This window comes from Myotis lucifugus, unplaced genomic scaffold (assembly GCF_000147115.1).
Source record: "Myotis lucifugus unplaced genomic scaffold, Myoluc2.0 scaffold_1, whole genome shotgun sequence".
Lineage (NCBI taxonomy): Eukaryota > Metazoa > Chordata > Mammalia > Chiroptera > Vespertilionidae > Myotis > Myotis lucifugus.
The window spans coordinates 2,134,794-2,155,159 of NW_005871049.1; the positions used below are offsets into that span (position 1 = coordinate 2,134,794).

Sequence of the window (20,366 nt, forward strand, 5' to 3'; positions counted from 1 at the left end):
TAAGGTGCGTAAGGGAACACAATTATAGTAATCAGTCGTTAATGAACGATGTAGTTCGTTATTAATAATTATGTATAAAAGGATATTGTAAAAATTTAAGTTACGAAATTTTTATTAAAACATTTCTTAACATACTATTACATTGGCTGGGCCACAAAAATATTTGTTGTGGGCCACATGTGACCCTTGGGCCACAAGTTCGACATGCTTGATGTAAGGGGAGCTTTGGGGTCTTATTCCTTGCTAGAAATAGAAATAATAGAAATAAGGAATTACTCCTGCCTGTATATTTAGTTGATGCTTAGTTGCTACTTGATACTGGCAGTTATTTTTATATGCGGTTGTGCAGAAGAGGAAGCTGAGATCCTGGCGCTGGGGAAGCATGAGCTATCTGTAGAACAGGGCAGTTTGAAATCACTCCTTTGACCTGGTTCCAGAGTCATCGCCCATCTCTTGTTTTCCTAAGCTCTTGTTTCACATCTGTGTTTCAGGGAAATGGGAGTGTCCTTGGCATCAGTGTGACATCTGTGGGAAGGAAGCAGCCTCCTTCTGCGAGATGTGTCCTAGCTCCTTTTGCAAGCAGCATCGGGAAGGGATGCTCTTCATCTCCAAACTGGATGGACGTCTGTCTTGTACTGAGCACGACCCCTGTGGGCCCAACCCTTTGGAACCTGGGGAGATCCGTGAGTATGTGCCTCCCCCGGTACCACTGACTCCAGGCCCAAACACTCACGTGGCAGAGCAACAATCATCAGGAGTAGCTGCTCAGGGGCCCAAGATGTTGGACAAGCCACCTGCTGAAGCCAACCAGACGTTGTCACTGTCCAAAAAAACTCTGGCAGGGACTTGTCAGAGGCCACCGCCGCCTGAAAGACCTCCTGACAGAACTGACTCCAGGCCCCAGCCTGTAGAAAGGGTCAGGACCCTTGCTGGGTCAGGGGCCAAACCCCAGTCCTTGGTATCCAGCCAGAAGTCATTGGACAGGCCATCTATAGTGGGAGGACCAAGAACCCAACTATCTGACAAACCCTCTCCAGTGACTGGCCCAAGCTCTTCACCCTCAGTCAGGTCCCAACCACTGGAAAGACCTCTAGGGGCAGCTGACCCAAGGCTGGATAAATCCATAGGTGCTGCCAGCCCAAGGCCCCAGTCACTGGAGAAAACCCCAGTCCCTACTGTCCTGAGACTCCCACCATCAGACAGACTGCTCGTCACCAGCAGCCCCAAACCCCAGACTTCAGACAGGTCTCCAGACAAATCCCATACTTCTTTGACCCAGAGATTCCCACCTCCTGACAAAGTGCTATCAGCTGTGGTCCAGACACTGGTAGCTAAAGAAAAAGCACTGAGGCCTGTGGACCAGAATACTCAGTCAAAAAACAGAGCTGCTTTGGTGATGGATCTTATAGACCTAACTTCTCGCCAGAAAGAACGGGCAGCTTCTCCTCATGAGGCCACACCACAAGCTGATGAGAAGATGCCAGTGTTGGAGTCCAGCTCATGGCTTGCCAGCAAAGGTCTGGGGCAGATGTCTCGAGCTGTGGAGAGAGGCAGTGTGTCAGAGCCTGTCCTTCAGCCTCCTGGAAAAGCCGTGGCCCCCTTGGAGCACCCCTGGCAAGCTGTTAAATCACTCACCCAAGCCAGACTTCTTTCTCCATCCCCTGCCAAGGCTTTTTTATATGAGTCAGCAACTCAGGCTGCAGGAAGAGCACCTGCAGGAGCTGAGCAGATCCCAGGGCCTCCCAGCCAAGCACTGGGCCTGGTGAAGCAGGTGAAACAGATGGCTGGAGGCCATCAAGTACCTGGACTTGTTGCCAAGAGTGGGCAGTCCTTCAGGCCTCTTGGGAAGGCCCCATCCTCCCTCTCCACTGAAGAGAAGAAGTTGGCAACCACAGAGCAGAGTCCCTGGGCCTTAGGAAAGACCTCACCAGGGCCAGGGCTCTGGCCCATGTTGGCTGGACACACACTGGCATCATCTTGCTGGTCCTCCGGGAGCACACAGACATTGGCACAGACTTGCTGGTCTCTTGGAAGAGGGCAAGACCCTAAACCAGAGCAAAACACATTTCCAACTCTTAACCAGGCGCCTTCCAGTCACAAGTATGCAGAGTCAGAACAGAAATAATACCAGTAAATGTCAGATGACCAGACCAGCTACCCCCAGGGTTCTTGGAGGAGGGAAATATTATTCTCCTCCCTTATAAAACAGACCCCACTACCTTTTCACTGTTATTCTTTCTTTATATCCCAACACTCAGAACTCTTGTGACATTAGCCAGTGGGGGCTTGTGGTTATGTGAAACATGTATGGAAATCCAAGTGGGTCTCAGCCAAGGAGACAGACAGACTTGGGTCTCTTTCCCTCAATCCTTAAATGGTCACCTTGAAATAAAAAGTCCACTTGGAGTCAAATATGGGATTCAATTCCGCTGGTCAGGTTGGAAGGTAGAGGGGCTTTTGATGCTATTTCTCCATGCCTACAGAGCCCCACTGAGGGCACCTGATGAACCCTTGGGAGGAACTGATACCCATTCAAACCAGTGGCAATTTCTTGAGCATTCATGTGTGCTAGGCCAGGTGCTGGTCACTGATAGGAGATACAGAGATAAATAAGACCTGATTCTTATGAGCCTAACATGCCTGCCTGGGTTTCTAGGCTGTTTTTAAGAACCTTTGACCAGGAAATAACATGAAGTTCTGAGGGGCCCTGGGGCATGGTCCCAGAAATGATTGTATTGAGTAAGTTTCCTTGGGCTCGGTGTGCATGTGTGCATGTGCATGCATGTGTGCTCATGCAGCTGTCTACAGGCAGGGTGGGCTGCAGAGGCCAAGTGAGATTGTTGGCTGGGCAGCCACCACCACTGCTTCTGTCTGAAGATCTATACGTGGTGGAATAGCTGGTTGTGGGGAGGCTGGGCTCTACAATGATGTAGCTTTCCCATAGTGTAAGAAGGCAATTGGCAAGCTTATCTTTCTTTTTTACCCATTTTCCTCCTTTTACATCAATCCACCCTATGCCCGTCCCCCACACACTCAGGTGCTTTCAGATTTCAGAGTCTTGGGCAGTGGACCTAGGCATCTCTAGCAAGCTCTGAGCTAGATCCACCACCAGCCCAGGGAGGGTGCCAGATCCTGACAGAAAATGACTTCTCTTCTGATCCTTTGCTCTCCTGCCTGAATGGAGGGAGTCCTCTTCTTCACTAGTGGATTTCACCACCCTCCCCTGAGAATTGTGCTCTGTGTTGAGAGGACTTGCCTGCTGACTCAAGTTAAAGGCAACCATAACCCTTCCTTTATGACTGGCAAGATGTGGCATTTAGAGAAAGGTCCAGTCTAAGAGTTGACTCCTCATAACTGCTGATTATCTGTTACTGCTGCCCTGAGCTGGGGCTCAAGGGCTGGGAAATCTGTTGGTGCTACCCTGCCCTACCATTCACCCAGCTCACTGACTGCCAACAGGAAGTGCTGTTTGGCCAGTTTCTTCCCATTCATCCATGTCTCTTTTGTCCCTAGACCAAATGTGTTTACCTATCTGCTTTGCCAACTTAGCCAGCAGCTTTAGCCAACAGGCCATCTGGCCCAAATGTCTCCTAACCATTCTGTCTCAGTTATGGCTTTTATATCAACAGGAGTCTGTATTTTGTCCCAGTTTCCTCCTGAGTTCCTAGTGAGGCTACTCTAATCACTCTAAAGGAGGGAATGATAGTTACAGAAGCATTTGCGCTTTATATAAAAATTAAAAAGACTTTGCTTTTATTTCCCAAAGTGGGTCTCTGGGATTGAGACACTTGAACTCAGGCAGAGGCACAAGGCTGGGCAGGGCTGCCCCGAGTTTAGGGGCCTATCCTTGCATCTCACTTAGACCTCGGAATCTCCTCTGTAAATTCCACCTGCCTAGTTCTCCATTTTCATCCTAACTCTCTTCCCACATCATCAGAGAAGAAAAGCTCTTGGTTGAAAAGGAAGAGAAAACAAAGTATCTTATTTTCTTTTTAAAAAATTTTAAACCATGGAAAAGATATTTTTAAAGAAATCCACCCAGAACGTTAAAGTTCATTATATTAAGTATTTATCATGTGTGAGAATAATAAGTATATAACTGCAGCTAGTAGGTCTTTTCCCCTAATCTCTTAGGTTGTACGAGTAGGGTTTGCTTGGTGCCAGTCCTGTGCCCTTTTCTCTCCTGTCATCTGTAGTTGCGATCAGAAAAAGTATCCACACTGCACTGTCAGAATCTTCTTTCACTATGTTGTGTGTTAAATTACCGTAGTTCTTTGTTTAATGGAATAAACTGTGAATTTTTTTTGTGGTGGGGGGTTGTGCAGGCTTTGTAAAAATTTGTAAATGGAGAAGTTCGATCCTAAAATAGCTTCTCTGAAGTAGGCTTTGGTAGGTAATTTTCTTGATAGCCACTCCAGACATGTCTCATGGGACAGGAAGGAGTGAGGAAAAGGTGGGCCATGGTTGACCACTTTATAAAGGGTTTGTTTTGATCCTTTCCGTTTTCCACCACTCACTGAATACTTCCTTCCAGACCTGCCTGGGAAAACAATTGAGCTATGCTTGGTTTACGGGGTAGGAGGCAGTTCTTTATCTAAATGGATGGAGTGCCAGGCTTTCCTGGGTGCCATTTGGAAAGACTCTCAGCTTGAATGGAACCTAGAAATTCAACTGTGAGGCCCCCTGATCTCAGCATCTCATTCTAGATTATTAACATCCAATCATGAAAGCAATTACTATACAATTAGAAGCACAATCAGGACTGTTGGGAACTGATATTGCATGATGCTGGGAGGGAGTGACTACCCTTGAGGACTCTCCTGGAGCCTGCGCTAAGACCTTTTCTTCAAGGATTGCGAGTTGGAAATTAAAAGGTAATCTTTTCTCTTAGACATTCCTGATCTTTATGCAGGATGGTATTTTTGGTATTTGGCCAAGTGCTTGGAAACCGGGATCTCGAGAATATGCCTCTAAGCCACTTTCCCAGGAAGCCTTTTCCAGGGGGAAGCCATAGCTTCCATAGGTAGCTAGAGAACAAATACCTCTCCTAGCCCTGTTAAGTCAGGAAAAAAAGAAAGAAAAAAAAAAAAAGATACATATACTGTTTAAATTCAAAGCCTCTTTGCTTCTCCTACTGAAGCCAACCCATTGTGATAGCAAATAGCTCTCATTGCTACAAAAGCATCCAAGTTTTTAAATGTCTGTGTCTCCCTAAAGTTACTGAGTTTGAGGTGATTTAAATCACTATGTTGATCCTCTTCTGAACAACTACCAAACCTACATCTTTGGCATTGAAGAAAATAATTGTATTCTTCATATCCTCTACCCCACACCACAGTCAGGGCATGAAGTGCATCAGTGATTCTTCACAGGTTTGGCAGCATCTACTCACTGGAGCTGGACTCCCAGGTCGCCTGTGAGAACACTGGCAGGAAGTCTGGTCCAGGCAGCTTCCCCTGTGGAGGAATTAGGAGAGCACTAAACATGGACAGATGTTGGCCTCAGCTCCTACAAAACGGTTTTTCTCCTAAGGCTTTTATGGGGGGATTTTGTCATCTTCTTGGGGTTTGTCAGAGTGGCCCAATGTTGTAACCTCTCTGAGATCGCGGCAGGAAGGGAGCTGCCACAAGTCCCTTTCCTACTAAATAATGTTTAGGCTGTTCATGTTTTGGACATTCCACATCATTTACAACTAGGTAGCCGCATGAGACTTTCCTTGGCTGTGGCCAGTTAGCTCTCAGCTGAACTTCCTAGGGCCAGATTGCTGTAGTATAAATTGAAATAAGAATAGATAATTGCTTTGTACACACAAAAAAATGTAATGATGGTGCTAATTTCCTGGTATAAATAAGCACTGCCAAGGGTTGAGGAACTGGTGACTTGAGAAACCCAAGTTCCTGTTTGGGAGGAAAAGATTTTTATGTAGAACAGTTCTTTGAAGCTCTGCTAAGAGGAGAGGGCAGAGTCTCGGTGAAGCCTGTACCCAATCCTGGAGTGGTCCAGCGCAATCCAGAGATGGAAGAGATGCCATGTCCAGGTGAGGGTGGCCATTGAGTTTTTCAGGGCTGGTGTTACCTTGTCCATAGCCTCTGGTTGGTAGAGAGCTCCAGGTATGGGGTCTCCCTCAGTTACCTTCTGCCCCTCTCTACCTCTTTCACTCTCGTGGGAACCTCTATTGCTTATGAAGATTAAAGGTATTCTTTCTTAAGGAAGTGGAAAGTTTAATTAGAAATCTACAGCCTGGAAAGAAATGTTTCCTATCAACATAAGCAAAACACAGCACATGTTAAATTCTTAAGTGGTTCCTTCTCTAGAGCTGCTTTCCCATGACTTTCCAAACATCAGGCTATTGAGGGGCTTCGGGTGTAACACTCTGGAAGTTGAGCAAAGCTATGTGGACAGGAGAGCCCAGGGAGTAGAGCAGAAATGAATGGTTGTGGTGCTTTAGACTCCCAAAGGAGGGGCAGAGAATAGGTGGTCACCAGGTCTGAGGTGGGTGCTGCCTGTGTGTGCATGTAGGTGAGTGTGTAGAAGATGGGTGAGTGCAGCACACAGCAGCTCATGGAAGAGCAGATTTCAAAGTCTTGGCTAAGAAACAAGCTGACACTAGAGATCTATCTTTATATTTTTAAGAAAAGGGGTGTGGGGGGAACAGCTGAGGTCCATCACTTTTTTTTTTTTTTGCTCCTCACCCCCATAGATTGTCAGCTGTAAGTGAAACTTTTAGTGGAAAAGAGGGGAGCCCTGTGCTAGGAGTCCCCATAAACATGTACTGTAATTCTTTGTATATAGAAAAAAATTACTGTAAAGTAAAGTTTAACTTTACTCTTATGGCCCTTGCCCTGTGTTGTGTTTTGTTGTCGATGGGAAGATGTAGCTCAACAGGAGGGAGGGTGGGTTTGGGGTGAGAGCAGAAGCCAGCCCCTGCACTAACGCCCAGGTGGGACACAGTGGAGCTGAGCACTTTTCCAAGCACCTCATGGGAGTGGTATGGGTTTCCTCAGTCATTAGGTGCCAGAATGTCTTTCTTTTGGGAGTGGCTGGTGTTTTCATCTCTATACAGGAAGTCATCACCCATGAAGTAAGGGTATTTTGAGGAATTGGTTTTTAAAAAGGAAGTAGAACCAAATGACTTCCTGAGTGTGAGTCTGACCATCTTGGCCAAGTTTTTAGTTCAGAGGCAGGTGCTGGGTATTACAGAGGACCCAGTCTAAGGCAGGAAAGCAAAAACAAAGGGGCCAAGCCTCCATGCCTCCATACAGGAAAGGACTGTCATATTGAATAGGAAGTGTCAGCCCTGTTTACAGTTAACACCTGGTCCTCCAAGGTCCAAAAATAAAATTTGAGGCAACCTTGGAGTCTGCCTCCCCTTCCGACCTAGTCTTGAACTTCCTGCCCCTTCAGGGAAGATAAGCATTTAGTCAAAGTTACGTTTCCTTCATGATCTTCACAGTCCTCAACTGGGCAGTGGTTACCTCATTTTACAGATAAATTCAGGCTGAGTTTAAGTCCCTTTTCTAAGTATCTGAATTAGATCCCAATTTGGACCCAAAAGAATTTTGTGTATTGTAGTAACTATATTTCTACCATTAAACCACATTGTAAGGTGCTGATGGGAAGCTGAGGATATGAGCCAGAGGTATGATGTGACAGGTGCGGTAGAACCAGTCTGAGGAAGAAGTGCTTGGTCCTTTGATCTCTGGACAGCACTTAAGTGCTTGCTTTGCTCTTCCTAGCACCAAGAAGGAATTGTGAGTTCTGCTCTGTCCCAATCCTAGCCTCTCACCATCCTAAAGCACAGAATAGGCTCTTTTGTTTCTCCATTATCTCAGCTGCAACCCTGGGCTTTAGTTAACTTGGTTTCCAAAGGAAAATTAGGGCTGGGAGGAGACATCATATTAGAAGTGAGGCCTAAGAAAGGGGCTGAGTGTGATTCACAGTGCATTGATTTTATTTACAAATCAGAAGCCACTTAAGTTATCTGCAGACACAGTGCTGTCCAGGGAAGAAGCCTGGAGTCCAAATCAGCCTTTACCCTCCTGATGACCATCAGTCAGCCCAATGCTGCACGTTCCATGGGCCAGCACAGACAGGTGCCACCTCTGCTGCCATGGGGACTGGGGGTAGCTGACATGTTTGACCACCCAAGCCCAGACAAGAACTAGGTCCAGCCCCTGGGGGAATTCCTTTGATTCCCCAGGCCAAGTAAGTGGTGGTTCAGTGATGACAACAGCTGTAGAAGTAGGGGTTTGCCTTCTGGCCCAGGTCCACGCCTTTGTCCTCTGTCAAAGAGAGAGGTGGCAGCTCAGCACCATTCTGTTGGGGGATCAGGTAACACACGTGAAAGGGGCCTAGAGGAAGTCTCCAGAGAAGCTAGGGGAAGTACACACCTGTCATCACCTGGAAGGCGGCCACACTGACGTAATCTTCTGCCACTTTCTGGAAGAGCTCGTCTGGCAGGAAAAAAGGCGATCAGTGAAGGCCCAATGCCAGGAGCCCTGGGATCACCCAGTGACACAGCCCTCTAGGCTCTTTGCTTCCACTGGTGCCCCTGCCTGTTCTGCTGTGAGGCCCAGGACAGCACTCACCCACACTCTGGCCTGTCTTGCTGGATGTTTCAAAGAGCTGAGCTTTGATATCTGTAAAGAAAAGCAACTAAAGCCTCGTATCTGAGAATCGGGTGGACACAGACAAAGGGGAAGTCTTCTGGACCCCACAGGTTCAGGGAAGCCTGAAAGCTTTCCCAGGCGATCTGGCCATGGTAGCCAAACAGTCCCTATTTTCTGTGACCCACCCAAACAGCCACTTCCCTCCCCCACGCCCAGCAACTGAGAAGCAACTACTGTCTGCATAGTCCTGGACATCATGGAAGTCCACACGTCGACGCCGCCTGTCCTCCTCCAGCAGGTCACTCTTGGTGCCACACAGGTAGATCTGACAGCCCTGAAGCAGAAGACGAGGTCAGGGTAATCCACACAGACCACCAGAGCCCCAGCCCCTGGTTCTCTGGTAAGGTCTGGCCACCTACCTCCTCTAGGTTTTGCAGTTCCTTCACCCAGAACTTTGCCCGCTCAAAGCTGCTGCTGTCTGTGAGGTCTTGGTATAGGGCAGACAGGAAACAACCAAAGGTCGGGGGCTAGTCGCTAAGGCCAGCCTGGCACCCACCCCTTGTCTGAGGAGCAGACGAGAACCTCCCTTACCATAGCAGACGATGGCAGCCTTGGCACCTCGATAGTAGATTCGACTCATAGCCTCGTAGCGCTCAGAGCCTGCTGTGTCCTGAAGGGCAGGAGAAGCTCAGCCTTGGCCTGAGTTACTGAGCTTCTCCCCAAGGCTGCAAACTAATACGTCCTCCAGACCCCCATTTTTAAACGGGGGTCTAGAGAAGAGAAATTGCCTCTCTAAGGCCACAAATCAGACACGAATAGACAGGACTAAGCCTAAGAATAGATATTCCCAGGACTACCTGCCCAGGAGACTTACCCAAATACCCAAAGTCACTGTCCGGTCTCCAACAGACATCACCTTGGCCACGAAGGCGGCTCCGATGGTCTGCAACCAGGGGGAAGCGATCAGGATCGCGGGGGCGGGCTACCTCCCACCCGCGCCGGCCCGCGAGGCGCACTCACGTTCTGATAGGGCCCCACCAGGAAGCGGTCGTGCACGTATCGCTCCACCAGACTCGTCTTGCCCACGTACTCCTTGCCCAGCATAACCACCTTGACGTCCACGCGCTGCCCGCTCATGCTCTCGGGGCCGCCTCACCCGCGTCAGGGCCCTGGGCCCCGCGCTAGGTAAACCCGGATCTCCGCCCGGGCAGGCGGCGCCCAAGCCCCAGTCACTACCGCTCCAGACACGACGTCGGGCTCGCGCTCCGGCAGCGCCCGCCTGTCCCCGCTCTTCGGCCCCGGGCGCTGATCCTTCCAAGAGCCCAGGGCCCCGGGGCGGCCTGGGAGCGTGCTGGGCAGCGCCCTCAACGGCGCCGCACTCCGCCGCCCGGCTCGGACGGACTCCCCACCGAGCTGGGGGGCCGCTCCAGCCCAGGTCTGCTCGCAGCGACGCGGCTCCCGCAGGGGGAGTGGGCAGAGAGGGGAGGGACCGAGGGTCACGTGCTCAGGCGCCGGAAGTGGTGGGTACAGCGAATCTGCGCCGGAAGTGGCGGGCGGCCCGACAACTCCTCATGGCGGCGGCTGCTGTTGGGCTGCAGTGGGGCGGTGACTGAACTGGTGCCTGGCGGGCGTGCGCCGAGCCCCGGCCTGGCCTCCGCGTGCCCCCCAGGCTCTGCACCCCTGATGATGCTCTGGTGCTGACCCCGCCCGGCCGGGACAATGGTGAAGTATTTCCTGGGCCACAGCGTGCTCCGGAGTTCCTGGGACCAAGTGTTCGCTGCCTTCTGGCAGCGGTACCCGAATCCCTACAGGTACGTAGCCGAGGAAGGAGCAACCCCGCCCCCTCGCCGTTTGGAGATCGGAATGTGGGACCGGGAAGGACTCCACATCGAGTCCAAGGTAGGGGATGGCCGGAACCGTGGCCGCCTTGGGGGCCAGAGGACCCTCTGGAGGAAGTGGCCAGGCCTGCAAGGTGCTGGAAGGAGGAGGGCCTGGGCGGTGGTTTCCTTGAGGCCCTAGTCCAAGGTTCTCTGGGTGGCGAGACAGGAAGAGGCGGCCGCACAGGAATTGGGAGGGGTCCCGGGTTTGCAATTCCAGACGCGCTCCTCCTCTGCCTGTGGCTCTCTCCAGCGGTGCAGGTGCAATAAATCATGAAGGCCGGCCACGCCGGAAAGCCCAGGAATCCAGGTCAAGGAGAGGGCGGGAGTCGGAATTTGCCCTGGGATAGGTTCAAGGGAATGCGCCACAACACACATCACTGCAAGTCTGAGGGAAGGCCTGGCCATTCTGGCCCAGGAGGCTAGAGATGGGAGCCGCAGCAGGCAGGCTCAGGGCAGGCTCCTGAGGGTCACCTTCCTCCTGACACCTGCAGCAAACATGTCTTGACGGAAGACATAGTGCACCGGGAGGTGACCCCTGACCAGAAGCTCCTGTCCCGGAGACTCCTGACCAAGACCAACAGGATGCCCCGCTGGGCCGAGCGACTGTTTCCTGCCAATGTCGCTCACTCAGTGTACATCCTGGAGGATTCTATTGTGGACCCACAGAACCAGACCATGACCACCTTCACCTGGAACATCAACCACGCCCGGCTGATGGTGAGACTCCCTTGGTCCCTCAGAACTCCAGATAGTATGGCTAGGGAGCCAGTGATGCTGAGGGAGGGAGGCAGTGGTTTTCGAACAGGAACCCATCAAGCCATGAGGGTGCCTTGGGTGTGCCTCAGAAGGGAGCGGATCTGGGCCCCGTATCCCATGTGGACTAAAGGAGTAACACTCTTAAGTGTCTTACATCATGGATTTCTGCCTAAGAGTCTAGGGAAAAGAGGTTCTATATACCTTTGCTCTCTTGTCTTTAAAACTTGATGGGTGATGGGCACAAGGTGCAATATACAGATCTTGTACCCTAGAAACCCACACCTGAAACCTGTATGTTCATGTTAACCAATGTCACCCCAATAAATTTAATTTAAAAAAACAAAAACACTTGAAAATATATGTTTTAAATTAGGCAGCAGTTGCCAACCTTTCAGACCTCATGGACCACCGGTTGGCAACCGCTGGTTTAAGGAACACTCTACAATATCTTCTCACGTATGAATATCCTGAAGCTTTCAGAAAACTTTCATTCTCTTTCTCACTTAATCTTCACAGTAACCCTGGGAGGGTGGGGGTGCATAACTCTTGTGCAAAGAGAAAAGTTAGGTTCAAAGAGGGCAAGTGTCCTACAAGGCCACAGAATGAGCTGGCAACTTAATACACTGCCCCAGGGTTATCTGACGCCCCCCAGCATACTTCCCTGAGGGCACTACCTCTGTTTTCTGTTACCAAGATAGTGGTCCTGCTGTAAGAAATGTCTTTCAGTCCAGCTGTGAGACAGGTCTTTGAAGGTTTCTATTGGAAGTACCGATCTACTTTTTCCTCTCTGATGAGAGCTGTGACAATTGCCAGATTTCCATTTTTATTTGGACTTCCAGTGAGCTCAAGAGCTGCAACAGGTAGAAGACAGGCTGAAAACTCTACTCATGACCAGGCAAAGCTACAAAACCAAATCCAGGGGCAGGATGAGCTGGAAGACCCTCTGCTATTCCATGTGCCTTCTAGTTTAAAGGGTCAGAGGAAAGATTAGAGAGAGCACAATGACTTTAATGTTCTTGTTCTTCTGTAAATGCAGCTTGGGGTGCATTAGGGAAATGAATGGATTTTCATTTTATTCTACCTCGTGAAAAGAGACAGGAGATCAAATTTATGTGAAGTTGGCAAATTGAAAGAATCCCACACAATTGTGGTTGGCCTGACTCCCTGCACAGGTGGTGGAGGAACGATGTGTTTACTGTGTGAACTCTGATAACAGCGGCTGGACCGAAATCCACCGGGAAGCTTGGGTCTCCTCTAGCTTATTTGGCGTCTCCAGAGCTGTCCAGGTGAGCAGCACTGTGGGAGTGCTAGGGCTCTGAGGCCCAGGGCATTTGACATAGAGACTGGGCTGGGGGTCAGTGGGCAGCTCAGAATCCTTCCCCTTCTCATCTTTTGCCAGGAATTTGGTCTCGCCCGGTTCAAAAGCAATGTGACCAAGTCAATGAAGGGTTTTGAGTACATCTTGGCCAAGCTGCAAGGTGAGAACCTCCCAGGCACAGGTCGGGGTCAAGTCCTAGGTGCCCTGACTGGTGTGGAACCTGGGGCTGTCACTGCTCCTCTCTAAGCCTGGGACTCCTCATCTGCTCCTGGGCAAATACCGCCTTCCCGATGGGGCCTGGCTTGCAGGAAGTGAATGCTGTAGGGAGCGATTAGGTGGGTCTTCTTGGCATCCTCTCAAGCCAGCCTCCTGCCCTTTGCTGCAGGTGAGACCCCTTCCAAAACCCTTGTTGAGACAGCCAAGGAAGCCAAGGAGAAGGCAAAGGAGACGGCACTGGCAGCTACAGAGAAGGCCAAGGACCTTGCCAGCAAGGCAGCCACCAAGAAGCAGCAGCAGCAGCAGCAGTTCGTGTAGCCAGCGCAGACCCTGTGTGGCAGCACACCACACCACCTGCTGCACTCCCTCTGCCCTCCCCCTGTATTTTATTATTAAAAGTCAACTTCCAGCCTGATCTACTCTCTGGGTAGTGGGTTGGAGGTGGTATCTGTTTGGCATCTACAGTGCATCGGACCTGTTATCCGTGTCTGAGCCAGGCCTGCTTCCTGCATTGGATAGCTGAGGAGAGATTTGCCCAGGGTCACCGACAGCATTCAGGCAAAGTGGTCATAAACACTAGACTGTAAGCTCCATGAGGGCAGGGACCTTCGTTTTGTTCTCTGCTGCATCCCAAGTATCTGGAACAATATCTAGCTCATAATAGACACTCAATAAATACTTGTTGAATTCAATCAGCCCCAGCTGTGGAGTTGGAAAGCTTTGGTTCGAATCTTGACTCCACTATATCTTGGCTTTGGGCCTCAGGCAAGTCCTATCACTTGGCCTCAGTCCCACCTGCAAAGTGGGGAAAGACGGCTTAGCTGTGAGGATTAAAGGGGCACTGCGGCAGTCAACAGTGTTAGTTGTAGTGACTGATCTCATTTCCTCTTTCCCATTTTGTGGCTGGAGTTTCCCCATTTTCATCAGGCAAGACCATGGGCAGGAAATGATGAAAGCCTTTTAATGAAAACACTGTACAGTATGGGGCAAAGGCCAGGGGGCCTTGTCTAGGAAGAAAAGTGGAGATGGGCCCAAGAGGCTTCCTGTCCCTGTGGGGACAACAGAACCAAGTGCTACAAAAAAGGCCTGGAAGGGTGGCCCAGGCCTAAGCTGCCTGTCGTGCTGGGCTCAGGGGAGGCCAGGCCCCCTCCCCTCTCCCCTCGGAGGCACTGCAGCAGCCAGCGGAGGGGCAGGAGGAGCGCGGGCTCCCACGCCAAGGTCCTTTTAGTCCATTCCAACAGGAGGTGACTGAGCAGCCCTTGAGGCTTGGGGAGGGCTCCTGCCCGGCTGAGTGGAGCAGAGGGTGGTCTGAGGGCAGAGGCACGCTCTGGGGTGGCAAGGGTCATAGCCAGGCGCCGCTGTGTGAGTAGCTGTGCTCCTGGCCCGCACTGAAGCCCCGCAGCAGCTCGGCCTCACCCCCGAACACCACGCTCTCCACGTCCACCTCCAGTTCCTCTGCACAGGGACAGGTCTAGTCAGGAGACCTGGCCCACTGGCCCACCCCACCCTCCGCTTCAGGACACTCACCTTGGTCTGAGTCAGAACGCTCAGAGGAGAGGCCTGAGGAGTCCAGGCTATCTGCCCGCAGCCGCTCCCGTTCACCAGCCCCCACCGGCGCCCGGAGCTGCTCCAGCTGCTGCTGCAGGCTCTGCTGCTTGCTGCGCAGCTGCTCCTTGAGCCTCTGGGCCCGCTGCTCCTGCTCCTCCAGCTTCTGTGGATTCCAGAGGAGCAAAGGGCTGGGGTCAGCTGCCTGGGGCCTGGGCCTCAACCCAGCATAACTCAGCAGCAGGTCATGGCCACTTGGTGACTGCCTGTTCCAGACAGAGGCTCACTAAACCTGGGCTCCAAGGGGTTACCTCCACATCCTCCAGGGAATCAGGCCTTTCTGTCCCATGTAAATGGCCCGTGAGTTCTGTCTAGCTGGGCAGGGGAGGGAGGGCAACAGTCTCAAAAGAACTTCAGGGTTTAGTCAGGTGAGGCCTAGATAGGAGATGTGGAGTGATGAGTGCTGGTATCAAGCAACAGGGATGGGGTGTGGCAGGGGCTGTGACATGATGGCAAGTGTGAACTCCAGCTGAAGGAGGCAGCCACCTCCAGGTTCCAATCAATCACGTGGAAAGAGGCCCAGTGTGGTCCGATCTCTCGGTGTCTTTAAGAGAGCTGGAAAGTCAGATTTTTCATGTCAAATGTCCTCTTAAGTGCTGCCAAGTAGCTAAACTTTTAGGAAACTGTAGACTAAACAAAGGCTACCAGTTTGTAACTCCTGGTCAAGACCCTCCTAGGAACCCTAAGGCTTTTTCATCATTAATTTGCCCCCTCTTCCCCACGACCCCTAACAGAGCTCTGCCAGCCCCGAGTACTAGGAACTCAAAGACCAAGAGTTGTCCCATCGGAGCCCTCAGCGGGCAGGAGCCTGCAGTCAACAAGAAGGAGAGCATGGGGAAGGGACATTGGGACTGAGTGTGGAAGGATGAGTGACAGCTGCTCAGGTGAAGATGGGGGAGGAGCACTCAGGCAGAGGGAGGCCGGGAAGAGCACCAAGAATTCGGCTCTTGGTGGGGAACAGGGAGGAGATGAGACTACAAAAGCAGCCAGTGGCAGCAGTTGAGTGGTGAAGGGCCTTGAGTTCACAGGAAGTAAGGACTGAGACTATCCTGTCAGGAGCCATGAAAGGTTTTCAGCAGAAAAGGCACCTGGACAGATCTATGTGCAGCAAAGAAATCCTAAGGCAAGGCGGAACAGGACGCAGGGAGTACAGGGCGAGGTGATGGGGCTTCAGGAAGGAGCGATCCACAGGTCCTGCCCACCCGCCAGTCTGCACTTGAGGGGCATACCATCCCTCCAAGACCCAGGCCAGGCGAGCCCACGTGAGAAACAGGCTGCTGTTCAGCTAGGGCAGTAGTCAGCACACTCATTAGTCAACAGAGCCAAATATCAATAGTACAACGACTGAAATTTCTTTTGAGAGCCACATTTTTTAAACTTAAACTATATAGGTAGGTACATTGTTTTTAACTTAATTAGGGTAGTCCTAAGCTGGCCTTTGCTAAAAACGTTCTCAATCTGATTGAGGTACGTTCGCTGAGGTCGACCCCTTCCAACTCTCCCATCCACACTCGTCTTGTATACTTGTTTCGTCTATCTCCTTTCGTTCATCCTCTCTATATGTCCACCCCCCACTCTTCTAATGCCACTTCTTCAAAATAGACTCGCCCAGGCCGAAAACCGACTTCTGCGCATGGGCCACGAAGTTTCAATCAGACTGTACATGCGCGCCCACACATGGTATTTTGTGGAAGAGCCACACTCAAGGGGCCAAAGAGCCGCATGTGGCTCGCGACCACTGAGCTAGGGTGTTACTCAGGCACCATGAGGGGAATGCAGGCACCTCTGGGACAGTGCAGACAGTTCCCACACTGTGATTTATTTACTACATGGCATATCCATCTGTCTGTCACAGCCCAGATACCTAGAATGGCCTAGCAGAGCAGGTGCTCAGTACTTCTTGAAGGAAAGAATGCAAGTCAGGGGACCTGGGCCTGGGTTCTGAATCTGTCCCTCCATTTCTTCCTCTGTCTGAAGAACCGAGAGGGCAAGAAAGGCCTCTTCTATTTCCAAGGCCCCTCCTAATCCCCTCTCTGGGGCTGCCTGGGGCTTCGAGTCTGCATACACTACTCATGTCCGCCAGGGGGCAGCAGCAAGAGCCCCGGGAAAATGGTGACTGCCATCCCGTCCTTTAGGCTTCCTGGCCTCTGGAGCTACCTCCCAAAGTGACTTCAGGACAGACTGCCCAGAACAGGAGACCTTGAAGGATGGGGAGAGGAAGAGCGAGGACCAGTCCTCTACAGTCTAAGGGACCCTTACACACGACCCATCACATTATCTTCAACAGGCATGCCTCCCCATACAGAGGAGGAAAGGAAGTCCAGAGAGGTTAAGTGCCTGGCCCAGAGCCTCACAGTTGAAATAGAGGTAGTAATAGCTGTAACAACAACAGTGAACATTTATTGGGCAAATGAAACTTAACATCATTTGCCCAATAAATCCTGAGTTATTTTTTGCTTTTCTTCCCATTTAACAAAATTAAGCACAATGGGCCCCTCTCCCCAGTGTGTCACCTGAGCCCTTCCCTGCTACACCTCTCCACATGTCCTGGTAACCTGGCTCCTGGGTGCAAAGGTAGCTCCCTACCTGGATGTGCATCCTGGCCCGGCGCAGAAGGCTCAGTGTGGTATATCGGGCACAGTCAGCCCCCAGGGGCATCTGCTGCTTCAGCTGCTCCAGGCACTGCTTCAGCTGGGCCCTCCTGCAGGGGAAGGGGTCTGGAGGGCAGTGCCAGCCCAGCCTTGCTAGCTAGAGGGCTGACAGGGGAGGGAAGGCCAGAGGAAGACAGTCCCTGAGGCCCAATGCTGTCAGGGCATGGCTGGGACTCACCTGCGCTTCTCCAGCTCGTTGTGCACAGACCTGCCAATGCCAGAGAGGATGGGGTGAGGGGCCATCAGTTGCTGCCCACACCCTCAGTCCCAGGTTCCCAGAGGCTCGAAATCCACTGCAGATCTCTGCCCCAATCTAGCGCAGTATGGCAACCTTGTGCTGGCCTCGGGCACCTGAGTTGCCAGGTGGAGGCAGAGACTCATGGGGAGCTGGTAGGGGGTGGGGCTGGGGGGCAAATGCTGAAAGAGGCCTGCCCAGGTAGCTGTGGAGTGCAAACAGAGGTGACAGTTGAGCTGAGCCAGAAACACAGGTTACCCAAAGCAGGTAGTGGAGAAAGACACTCAAATTGGAGGGAACAGCTTGTGTAAAGGGTGGAGATGAAGAGAGAAAAGGAGGAAGTCTGGGGGGGAAAGTGAGTGATGTGATAGGTGGAGTATAGGAGTGTGAGTGGAAGCCGGACCCAGAACTGCCTTGTTCACATCAGGGGAGCTCAAGAAATAGTCTTTGAATGAATAGAGGGGTGTGTTTGGAGGAAGGGGAGGGGTTTGAATGTCTCCAGAGTAGGTACCTGGCCCAGAAGGCGCAAGCAACAAGGAGGAAGTGGGCTGAGGAGGGGCCCGAGGAGGGACAGCGCCCATCCCCCCCTCCCCGTCGCCCCTCGCCCTCCTCACCGCCCACTGTCCAACGCGCCAAGAGCTTGGGGGGATCCCTTCCTCTTTCTGTGGACGGGGCCTGGACTTCGGTGCGGGAACAGGGACGCGTATCCGTGCTCAGCCTCTGCCAGAGAGAGCCCGCGTCGGCGTCAGGCTGGAGCTGGTCCCAGCGGGCGCCCCTGGCATGGCACGGTCAGCGAGGGCTTTGGGCGCCAGGACCATATCCCCAACACCCGCCAGCCCGACCGACCGAGGACTCCTCTCCATTTTAAGACGGGGGTGCCCCGGGGCTACTGCGTTAAAGCCAGGTATGCATCCTCCAAGTTGGGAGCCAAGTCTAACCCAGGCCCGTGTCAGCAAGGTCGCCGCCTGGGGTCCAGCCAAGGGTTCCGCCTCACCTCTCTCGCGGCGTTCCAGGAACTCGGCCGCCTGCAGCAGAACCTGGATGTTGCTGGCCACGGATTCCATGTCGGCGACAGCTGGCGGCGGGCGGGCCTGAGTGCGGGCTGGAGGAGCGGCAGCACTTTTGTTACAATGTAACTGACACGGTGCAACAAACACAGGCGCCCAGCCCCGCCCCCGGACGCCCCGCCCGCCGGACGGCCCCGCTCCTGGCCCCGCCCCTCTAGAACCGGCCCACCCACCCCCACCGCGAGCTGCCCGCCCCCTCGGACTCCCGCGGTATCGATAGGGGCGCCCGCTCCAGGCTCGGCCCTGGGGCAAACCCTCAGGCCGGGAGGTGATGTCTCCTGCCCGCTCTGCTCAGCGACCCCGCACTAGCTATTTGGCGTCCCTGGGCCTCAGTTCCCAACACGTGCTGGTGGCGAGGGCCCGGCATAGAGAACGCGGCTCTAGCAGCCTGTCGTCTCCGGAGGCCCCCAGCCCAGCAGCTGCACGTGGGCGCCGCCGAGACACGGCGAGTGCCTTCGCCCATTGGCTGGTCGTCTCGGGCGGCTCGCTGTCGTCACCTTTGGGGCGGGGCCTGGGAGCCTCCGAGACGCTATTGGCTGCGCGCTACCCCGCCCTCTCTCGCCGCTGGTCCACACATTCGGGCGGGAAAAGGAGCAGGTTTCAAATTTGAAAACCCAGGCGGTGGGGGCGGGGCTAAGCGGGGAGCGGGGCCGCAGTGCGCAGGCGCCATGAAGGGAGCCGGGATCCTGCTCTGCGCTCCGGGGTCTGCGCCTGGGCCTGCCGGCCTTCTGCCTCCTGGGGCCCCGCTGGGCTTCAGATTCCTGTTGTGACGAATGGAGGTAGTCTCCCAGCGTGTCCTGCTCACCTACAGGGGAGCTTAGCCGCTACAAACGTCAGTAGGGTGCCCGCTTCCAGGCGAACAGCCCGCTAGAGCCCTGAGTCCGGGAGCCAGCGGCGCTGGGTGTCTCTCCGGGCACCGCTCTTCTCGGCTCTATGACTCGGCGAGTGACCTCCCTCCTGTCGGCTCGGGAAGCCCGGCACCCGCGCGGTTGAAGGCACAGAGCCCACGCCTCTGCCGTGCCCAGGAGGTAGGAGCTGCTTATTTCTACCGCAGGGCCACCAGGTGGCGGCTTCTTCCTCCTCCGGAGCCCCTGGTGACTGACCAGCAGGTGTGGCCGCACCTGCGGGCACAGTGACGCTCTGTGGGTGGAGGCAGGAAGATGAAAGCAGGTGTTTTGGGGTGTGGCATTTCTGCCAGGTGGGGGCTGAGTCTGTGAACCGGCAATAGAGAAGGGGGGGAGGGACAAAGAGGAATCAGATTCTTAATAAAGACATAGTGCTGGGTAAACACATCGCACATGGAAGTGAGTCCTCAGTTCCTTGGAGTTTCTCTGAGTCACTCCCAGAGAAATCACTTGACAGGCTCAGCCAGGAACTGAGCCATTCGCCCATCCTTTCACTCACCAAAAATTTGCTGAGCACTTACTGGACCCCAGGAACTGTGCTGGGGGCCAGAGAATAGAATCATTGGCCAAACCAGACAGGGTTCCTGCCTTTGCAGAGCTCACAGGCGAGGGGGAGAGAGATGGACATAGTAGAGTTAGTTTTGACAGGTCCTCACGGGAAAAGACTCAGTGAGAGGGCATATCTTCAGGAGCATTTGACCTAAACAGGGAGGTCAGAGAAGGTTTTTCAAGGGAAATGGAGGAATAGGTGTTATCTATGTATAGGAAGGATGTAGAAGAATTCCAGACAGAGGAACAGCAGGTGCAAAGGCCCTGAGGCTGAAAGGAGGCTGACTGAAAGGCAGCCACTGTGGCTAGCTAGCATAGAGAGAGCAAGGAACAGGTGCAGCACGGCCGATGCTGGAAAGGTGGGCAGGGCTCAGAACAGGCTGATGTTCCCCAGGTCCCCACCGCACTTAGTTATGTCTGAAAAAAGGAGTCACAAGGCTTGTAAGTGAATTTCCAATTTTATTTCACTGAAGTCTGCACCCACATAGCGCAGGCACAAACCCACTGGTCAAACATCGGGGACACAGATGGCCTGGTGCGGGGGTGGGATGAAGGGAGGGATTCTGAAGGAGTGA

At 52.9% G+C, this 20,366-nt stretch overlaps 4 protein-coding genes across 12 annotated transcripts in view; 2 read left to right on the plus strand and 2 right to left on the minus strand.

The window, feature by feature from the left end:
• The window catches only part of NSD1 (nuclear receptor binding SET domain protein 1), a 131,611-nt gene extending 124,780 nt beyond the window's left edge, over positions 1-6,831 (plus strand). For 5 of the 7 annotated variants that reach the window (XM_006081608.3, XM_023753795.1, XM_006081607.3 and 2 more), the window contains one exon: positions 492-2,412. In XM_006081608.3, the coding sequence (XP_006081670.1) occupies positions 492-2,125 (1,634 nt within the window). In that variant the 3' untranslated portion in view covers positions 2,126-2,412. Of the gene's footprint in view, positions 1-491 lie in introns of all 7 variants that reach the window. The other 2 variants (XM_023753785.1, XM_014454547.2) reach the window with 1 other exon arrangement.
• RAB24 (RAB24, member RAS oncogene family) lies at positions 5,375-10,054 on the minus strand. Of its 2 annotated transcripts, none has more exons than XM_014454612.2 (8): positions 9,630-10,054; positions 9,484-9,552; positions 9,201-9,279; positions 9,029-9,096; positions 8,844-8,943; positions 8,589-8,639; positions 8,391-8,453; positions 5,375-5,456 (listed from the first exon to the last, which is right to left on the minus strand). In XM_014454612.2, exons 1-8 carry the CDS (start codon positions 9,744-9,746, stop codon positions 5,389-5,391), a joined length of 615 nt encoding a protein of 204 aa, XP_014310098.1. In that variant the 5' UTR covers positions 9,747-10,054; the 3' UTR covers positions 5,375-5,388. The 2 variants fall into 2 exon arrangements, with proteins under 2 accessions (XP_014310098.1, XP_006081673.1); XM_006081611.3 differs by lacking the exon at positions 5,375-5,456 and adding an exon at positions 7,929-8,282.
• Positions 10,055-10,128: 74 nt separating this feature from the next.
• On the plus strand, positions 10,129-13,474 carry PRELID1 (PRELI domain containing 1). Of its 2 annotated transcripts, XM_006081612.3 has the most exons (5): positions 10,129-10,420; positions 10,981-11,206; positions 12,418-12,531; positions 12,645-12,723; positions 12,949-13,474. In XM_006081612.3, exons 1-5 carry the CDS (start codon positions 10,329-10,331, stop codon positions 13,095-13,097), a joined length of 660 nt encoding a protein of 219 aa, XP_006081674.1. In that variant the 5' UTR covers positions 10,129-10,328; the 3' UTR covers positions 13,098-13,474. The 2 variants fall into 2 exon arrangements, with proteins under 2 accessions (XP_006081674.1, XP_014310069.1); XM_014454583.2 differs by lacking the exon at positions 12,418-12,531 and having other exon boundaries at positions 10,171-10,420; positions 12,949-13,471.
• Positions 13,475-13,721: 247 nt separating this feature from the next.
• On the minus strand, positions 13,722-18,439 carry MXD3 (MAX dimerization protein 3). The gene is made up of 6 exons (XM_014454588.2): positions 18,265-18,439; positions 17,885-17,990; positions 17,214-17,243; positions 16,971-17,085; positions 14,307-14,490; positions 13,722-14,234 (listed from the first exon to the last, which is right to left on the minus strand). Exons 1-6 carry the CDS (start codon positions 18,332-18,334, stop codon positions 14,122-14,124), a joined length of 618 nt encoding a protein of 205 aa, XP_014310074.1. The 5' UTR covers positions 18,335-18,439; the 3' UTR covers positions 13,722-14,121.
• Positions 18,440-20,366: the final 1,927 nt, after the last annotated feature.